The sequence below is a fragment of the Cebus imitator genome, unplaced genomic scaffold (assembly GCF_001604975.1).
Source record: "Cebus imitator isolate Cc_AM_T3 unplaced genomic scaffold, Cebus_imitator-1.0 Scaffold161, whole genome shotgun sequence".
In the NCBI taxonomy this organism is placed as follows: Eukaryota; Metazoa; Chordata; class Mammalia; order Primates; family Cebidae; genus Cebus; species Cebus imitator.
This window is the reverse complement of record NW_016107476.1, coordinates 2,032,124-2,040,877: the sequence shown is the minus strand read 5'-3', so window position 1 is coordinate 2,040,877 and position 8,754 is coordinate 2,032,124. Positions and strand designations below refer to the sequence as shown.

General features: G+C 33.4%; 1 protein-coding gene across 1 annotated transcript in view; it reads left to right on the top strand.

The window, feature by feature from the left end:
* The window catches only part of ATRNL1 (attractin like 1), an 829,354-nt gene that overhangs the window by 39,100 nt on the left and 781,500 nt on the right, over positions 1-8,754 (top strand). Inside the window, 2 exon segments of the mRNA XM_017543810.2 lie at positions 2,376-2,504; positions 3,851-4,059. Coding sequence (XP_017399299.1) covers positions 2,376-2,504; positions 3,851-4,059 — 338 coding nt within the window.

Genomic DNA, 8,754 nt, shown 5'->3' with positions numbered 1-8,754 from the left:
CATATATACAAAGGTATAGACACATTAAAGAGCATTATATTTTAGGACAATAGTAAAATATTTTGAGTAACTTGATTGTAGGAAATACAAAGTCACTTAGGAGTTATGTTACCCCAAAACAGCAATCAGTGACATTTACTTAATGCTCATTTTGTGCTGGACAATGTGCACGAGTTCTTTATAAGCATTAATTTATTTAATCCTCAAAATAACATTTAGGTAAGTGTTGATAATGCAATTTTACAAATGGAGAATTGAAATACAGAGACTTTCTGTGAGTGGCCCAAGTTTGTGTAGCTGATAAGTAAGAATATGAATCTAGATTGTACAATTATAGATCCTAATCCCTTAATCACTGTAATATTGCTTTCTTATTCAGCTCACTAAAGAAGCTGGACTTTTATTCTATAGGCAAGACTTTTTAGAATGTGGAGAATAGATTGGAATGGATAATTGTTTTTTTTGTTTGTTTTTTTACTGTGTGCTAGATAATTGTGTGTTGGATGTTGTGTTTTGAAATCATGAATCATAATAATTTAAGGCCTAGAAAGATGATATTCTTGCAGAGACTACCTGGGGACTCTAGCAATCCACATTCAACTCAGTCCTAACTCAGATATTGAGATGATTCATAGCTCAGCTACAGTGCAGTTCTTTGGAGGGTCTGACTTAAGGTAGTTTGCTTTTACTTCCAATCACTGGAGTCCCAGTTCAACATGAGGGCCCTGGGTTTCACTTTTTGTTTCCCTTGCTCTGTAAAATCCTTGAAATTACCACCCATCTTTTTGTAGCCCTTCAGATCTTACCTCCAGTGTTGAATTCAGCAAGTGCCAATAGGGCACATGACCTCAATGCCTGGGCAGATCTTCAAGCTGATTTTATTGTTTTTATATAATTTGTCATTTTACTATACTTTGGTTGGTCCAGATTTCCTGGTGCATTATACAATAAGTGGAAACTCTCTTTCATTTGTTGTTTTTAAAATGCTTACAGACTAAAAAGCAAAGAAAACTATTCTTTTTATCTCTTTCAGAGAGCTCTCAGAGACTAGCTATATCTATTATTTTTAGTAATACTTTTATCTAATTTTATTACACTGAACAATATGTATAACTAAGACTGGTATCATAGAATTTGTATTCTTTTGAGAGTCTCATTTTAAAATTATTTGTTGCTTCACAAACATAACCTAGTAGATGTAATAATTACTAAAGCATTAAATTAAGTTTATTATTTTTTAACTTGTTTGTATTTGAGAATGTATTTTCCAAATAAATTATTTGACTATAATATTTCATTTGTGTGTTAAATATGATTTGAATGGGGGAATTCAATTCTTAGTGGTACCTAAACATAATTTTAACTCTGTCTAAAGGAATTGACTATGTTGAGTTACATAATTTGTTTGTTAGCAGCTTCTTTTCTTTCACCTATTGCGTGTTTTCTTAGATTTAAAGAGGTTAGAATGTCTAACTAAATGAAGATAGGTAATTTTCTGCATGAACAAGTAGCTTTAAACAGAAGAAGTTACTGCTTTAGTACTCTTTAGTTTATACATTTATATCTCCCCTACCCCAAATTTTTGTTTGTGTGCATATGGGCTTATGTGAGCAATATTCTGTTTTGGAATAGTTATATATTAATTCAATTTGCATAGATAAACTCTAAAAAACATAAAAGTATATGTTTAAAAAATTTTTAAAGTAAACATTTTAAATCACCTAGATGAATGTATTGAAAATGTACCACTATAACTAGAATATGATTGTAATTGCTTAGCTGATGTAGAGTGTCTGACAGCTTCATCAGATTTTGAAACCAATCAGAATAAGTAAAGGTATAGGGTCACTTATTAGAGTAGCAAGGTGACTTTAAGTGAAGTTTTATGTGAATTAAGTGAAAGACTACCTTGTAGTATTATGACAGGATAGATAGCAGGACAAAAAGGAGAAATGAGACATTGCCTTACAAATAGCGATACAAAAAAAAAATGTGTACAGTGGCATGAGAGTAGATTTTACTGTATTGGCAGCAGTAGTAGAACTAATTTAGTGAGAAATGGGAACTTCTTTTAGATTTATTCTCCTTTCAGTTGCCCATTCTGATGTACAAGCATTACTGATCCTAGCTGGGTATAGTGGCACATGCCTGTAATCCCAGCTACTTGGGAAGCTGAGGCAGGAACTGCTTGAACCCCAGGAGGCGGAGGTTGCAGTGTGCTGAGATCGTGCCATCGCTCTCTAGCCTGGGCAACAAGAGTGAAACTCCATCTCAAAAAAAAAAAAAAAAAAAAAGAATATATCTGAGTAAATTTTATGTGCTTAACAGCCTTATGTGTATCTATACATACAATATTCAATTTTGTTCTCTTTTAGTGGTTTGATAGTCCCTGAAATAAGGGGCAATGAAACTGTGCCTGAAGTTGTTACTACATCTGGCTATGCACTGTTACATTTTTTTAGCGATGCTGCATATAATCTAACTGGTTTCAACATTTTCTATTCGTAAGTATTTTTTAAAAATTCCGTCTTTTAATGATTCTTGTAATTTAATGTAAAAGAGTTTTTTGTTTATTTTTATTAATGTCTTATATACCAGAAGCAGGCTACTGTGTTAAATTTCAAATTAGTATATGGGATCCCTTCTTAAGTGGCACAAAATCTTACTAATATGCCACAAAATGTGATCTAAGCCTTAAGTTTGGTCAAAAATTAATTATGAAATTTACAATTGTTTGTTGGCAAGTGATTAAGTAAACACGTACTAGTGTAACTTTACTGGTAGCAATAGATATGTGAGACTGCAGGGAGTTGTGAACTGCCCTTCAGTGCTCTAAGGTATATCACTTGTAATTTGAAGAGGATTATGGGAGCTAAGTTTCTGTAGTCCCTCTCTATTGCAGAGACTGTACTGAATGCTGAATCCTATACATACATTATATCATTTAATTCCCTTCAATTCTGTCAAGTGGGTATAGTTACCATATACACATGATGAAATTATGGCTAAAGAGATAAGTGGCTATACCACTGTCTCCTCTAAAATAAATGTAATATTCATTGAGAAAAGTAATATTCATTGAGAATCTATTATATGTCCAATACTTTATATACATTTTATATTTAGAAGTCTGAGGGTGAAGTAAAGCAGAGAAGCTTTCAGATGCTTCCACAGAAATGGCTAGGAGGAAGTCTGCATATTATTTTTCTTTTCTTCAGAATGTAGTAATTGATAACCAGATAATTTTTCACCAGGAATATTCTAAATATCCTTGAATCAGCAATTTATTATAGAATTTATTTATACTATAACGTATCTGAGTATGTATGCAAGGGAGAACAAATATATAGTAGCATATAATCAGTTAAAGAGTCTTAAAACTAAATATAAACATCCCTTCCATAAGAGTGTACAGGTGATAGCATGCTCTTTAAATATTATACAACCAAGTTATATCTCGACTTCTCATATAGTTTTGAATATTCATGAATTTTAACTTTTTTCTGTAAAATATACATTCAAAACATTTGAGTGCTTAAGTCTTTACAAAACATTTTGCTTGAAACTATACAGATCTTGCAGATGTCGAGTATGTAGTCCTTTGACATTTGGAGTCTTGGTATCAAAGTAAATCTGTTGAATAAACTAAGACCAACTGCAAATAAATACCAACAATTTCATAAGAGTAAGAGGGTACAGAGTAAAGAATTAAAACTGCGTTGTGAAATTGTGTTACATTTATAAGCACATAAGACACAGTTTAAAAAATTATAAAGTTTATATCAACCAAAATTCTTTTTCAGTTACCTTGAATTTGAATATATATGAATATATGAATTATATTTTACAGAATCAATTCTTGTCCTAACAATTGCTCTGGTCATGGGAAGTGTACAACTAGTATGTCTGTTCCAAGTCAAGTATACTGTGAATGTGATAAATACTGGAAGGGTGAAGCTTGTGATATTCCTTACTGTAAAGCCAATTGCGGCAGTCCAGATCATGGTTACTGTGACCTAACAGGAGAAAAATTATGTGTCTGCAATGATAGTTGGCAAGGTAAGCACATGTGGTGTGATGGCTTTTGAAACATTGATTCATATATGTAATAGATTAATGCAAATTCCACACTTACCTGTTTCATTATAGTTTGCACACCCAAACCTCATGTATTTGCTTTTATTTTTAGAATGTTCAGATTAATAATCAACTTCTTAATAATTTGTTTTGTCACAAATATAATTGATTAGTAAAGATTTTGTCTCCATACTATTTTGAAGATTAAATGAAATTATATATGAAACTCTGAATTATTAGGTTTGTGATCATTATAATCTTCTGTAATTTGTTGTTGAATGTCCCCAAATTTGGTGACTTCACTGAATTTAATGTGGTGATTCAAATTTGATTTTTAAGGGTAATATAAATAGTATGTTACAAAAATAAATGGTCATCTCACAAGGTACTGCAGGATATGAAACATTTCTTAGGAAAGGCTGACATCTTGTGGCTCTTTAAAAAAACTAAAATATTTTAAAAAGCATTTTAGCTGCCTATTGCAAAAGTCAGATTCCTAGGGAAGGATTTCTAAGTAATTTTTATAAATATCTGTCATCAAAGATTAAGTTTAGATTACACTGAAGAATTTTGGCTCACTTATTTATCTGTGTATAAAATAATAAATATTGTCATTATGAAATTAAGAGATAGGCTTAGTTACACATATACCCATCCCCCTAGAGCTTACTTTTTGCTGGTTACATTTACATATGAAGAGCTTACTTTGTGCCAACATATCAATCCTGTTGAAAGAGGGAAATTTGACTCAATAATTATATAACCTGAAGGTACTTGATTATGTGTTATTATAGTACAGTGTAATAAATGGTAGTAATAGTTTCTAAGTTAAAAACCAAAGAGAATTTGCTCTTCATGTACTTGTATTTATTATTCTTGAGATGACATTTTCAAAAAAATGTTGTTGAATATTTACTTAGAGGAATTATTTCAGCCTTTGTATAAATTATGCCTGTCTTAAGCTCATGTTAGCTCATTAAAAAATATTAGGTATGTCAACTGCACAAAAGACCTATGATTTCTTATTAAATCAAATTTGGTTACCAATTGCAATTATGACAGATACAAATTTCTAAATGTTCTTTATAGGGACAGATATTTTAAGTGACTTATCATTTGTGACTTTTCTTCTCCCCAAGAGTGCTTTGAGATGTAATTTTATTTTCATTTTTGTCATGAAACTAAAATAACTATCTTTTCTATAGAGACAATGGTATATCCATGTTATATTTAATTTAAGGCCTGAGAAAAAGACTCATACACACAGTATTTTTCAAACTGGTCTTCAATTGCTATTAGTCTCCATCTCATTTCAGTAGTCTTAAAAGCAAATGAGGAATACATTTGTATAACATTCTCTGTGAACAACTCTGTCCCTTTTAATGCTTTTTGCTTATTTTCATTAGTCCTTCTTTGAAATGCTTTATTTTGTGGGAGTCTTGTAATATAGATCTGATTCAAAGTATTATGAGTTTTTTCTGGCCTTTGTTTTTTGGCCTTTTCATATCCTATCATTGTCATCAGTAATGTCCCAAATAATAAAAACTCCTGAATCTAATATGTCTATAAGCAAATAGAAATGGGGAAGCAAATATTGGGTATATTCACTTTTAATGCAAAGTTATAATATCAGTAGTCTAAGAAATATATGTCTTTGTGTGTGTATGCATATAAACACATATATTTATATATACATATATATTTTACATGGAGAAAAATGTGAAAGTGCTTTGTAAAGTATAAAATACAGAAATAAGACAAATTTTTATACAATTTTCTTAATAATTAAGGAAATGATTTCCGAATTGATGTGTCTGAGGGTAGAGGGCTTGTAAATTATGTATAATAGTGTGGAGTTTTCAAGACAAACAATGTACAGACTGATTACTTTGTGCCTCAAACCTGATCCTGATCCTGTATTTAAGGAAGCATAGCCCCAAAGTAGGTGAGATTATGAGCAAGATCATTTAGGGGAAAATGGTGTTTTTTTTTTTCCAGATATATAGTATGGGAAAGAATCAGTGAGGTAAGAAGAACAGATATATTTGCTTCTAGGACAAATGGGGAATGATCAAAGAATGAGAGACCTTTGAAAATGTGGGCTGCTGAGGCAATCATTATGAGATTCAAAATCTGATTTTATTTGATATAAGGTGTTATTTGCAACTGGATTATTTAGGTTAGAGTAACAGATTGTTGTTACCTTCATTATATTTTATTTTTTGTTGTTGGTTGACCTTACTTATTCTGTTTGGCTCTATGCTAATGTATATTTTTAAAAAATGAGTGTTGACCTCTAGAAACTTGGGTTTTAGTAACATAACACAGAGGAAAAACCTAGCTTTATGTTAAGGCTCGAGTTCCTTCTTAACATTTGTCTTTTGCTTACCCTACCTGGTCTTTGTGTGTCATTGTTTTCTTTAGTGTTTCCTTTTCTTTGAGATAGGATCTCACTGTGGCTCAGGCTAGAGTGCAGTGTCATGATCACAGCCCATTGCAGCTTTGACCTTCCATGCTCAAATGATCCTCCCACCTCATCCTACTGAGTAGCTGGCACCACAAGTTGCACACCACCATGCCCAGCTAATTAAAATTTTTTTTTTGTAGAGTTGAAGTCTTTCTGTGTTACTCAGGCTGGTCTCAAACTCCTGGGCTCCAGTAATCCTCCTGCCTTGGCCATTCGAGTACCTGGGACTACTTGAGGGTACACAAGTTATTGTATAATATTTAATTTTGTCACAATGTATAGTTGTCAAAGACAATGGTATATACATCTTAAATATATGACGAAAAGTATGGGGACCTGTGTAGACTCATCTGCTTCTATGACAGTACAATAAAAAAAATAGACTTCATTTTTAAGAGTAGTTTTACGTTCACAGGAAAATGGAGCAGAAGGTACAGAGAATTCTCATTTACCTCCTGCCCCAAAACATACACAGCTTCTCTCATTATCAGTATCTTCCACCGGAGTGGGAGATTTGTTACAGTTGATGAACTCACATTGAAACATCATTATCAACCAAAGTCATGGTTTACATTAGGGTTCACTGTCAGTGTTGGACATTCTGTGGGTTTGGACAAATGTATCATGACATGTATCTCCCATTACAGTATCAACAGAATAGTTTTTTTAACCTAAAAACCCCCTATGCTCTGCCTATTCATTCTTTCCTCCCCCTGGGCCTGACAACAACTGATCTTTTCATTGTCTTCATAGTTTTGCCTTTTCCCAAATATCATATAGTTGTAATCAAACAGTATGTAGCTTTTTATGACTGGCTTTTTTGACTTGATGATATACATTTAAGTTTCCTCCATGTCTTTTTATGGCTTGACAGCTAATTTCTTTTCAGCATCGAATAATATTCCATTGTATGGATGCACCACAGTTTGTTTATCCATTCACTTACTGAAGGACATCTTGGTTGCTTCTGGTAAAATTTGTTTACATTTTAATAAGTCACCTGAGGGAAAAAGCCAACTTTGAAAAGCACCGATCTCTTAAAATGGCTTCCAGACATTGGGATAGAAGAGCAATTTTTAAGACATCATAAGCAAGATACAACAAATTGAATTCATGTTCATGTGTAAAGAATACAGAACAGTAATTTTCAAAGTAGATTCTAAGGTACGATGTTCTTCCCATCAACTCCCTTAGAGTAGCTGCATATTTCTCTATTTTATATAACTTTAAAAAATCTGAATGATGGGAGGTCTTTGGTTGAAAGCAACAGAAACAATCCTGGCTTACTTGAGCAGAAAAGTCGGTTATTGGAAAGTATGCAGAGACAGAGACCACTATCTCCCAGCATTGATTCCTCCATTCATTTTAGTAATAGAATTCTTGTTTAGCTCAGCACATGGTCTTCTAGCTACATACCACATTTCTCATGCTCCCTTGCAGCTGTTATAGCTATGATACTGATTTAGTCCATTTTCATGCTGTTGATTAAGACATATCTGAGACTGGGCAATTTACAAAAGAAAGAGGTTTAATGGACTTACAGTTCCACATGACTGGGGAGGCCTCACATCATGGCAGAAAGTGGGAGGCATGTCTCACATGGCAGCAGACAAGAGAAGAGAGGTTGTACAGGGAAACTCTCTTTTTTAAAACCATCAGATCTTGTGAGACTTATTTGCTATCATGAGAAGAGCATGGGAAAGACCTGCCCCTGTGATTCAGTTACCTCCTACTGGGTTCCTCCCACAACGCATGTGAATTCAAGATGAGATTTGGGTGGGGACACAGCCAAACCATATCATTCCATCCCTGGCCCCTCCCAAATCTCATGTCCTCACATTTCAAAACATATTATACCTTCCCAGGTCCCCCATAGTCGTAACTCATTTCAGCATTAACTCTAAAGTCCCAAGTTTCATCTGAGACAAGGCAAGTCCCTTCTGCCTATGAGTAACATCAAAAGCACTTTAGTTATTTCCTAGATAACAATGGAACAGCCATTAGGTAAATACAGCCATTCCAAATGGGAAAAATTGGCCAAAGCAAAGGGGCTACAGGTGCCATGCAAGTCTGATATCAGCAGGGCAGTCAAATCTTAAAGCTCTAAAATGATCTCCTTTGACTCCAGGTCTCACATCTGGGTCATGCTGATGCAAAAGGTGGGTTCCCACGGTCTTGGGCAGCTCTACTCCTATGGCTTTGTAGGGAAT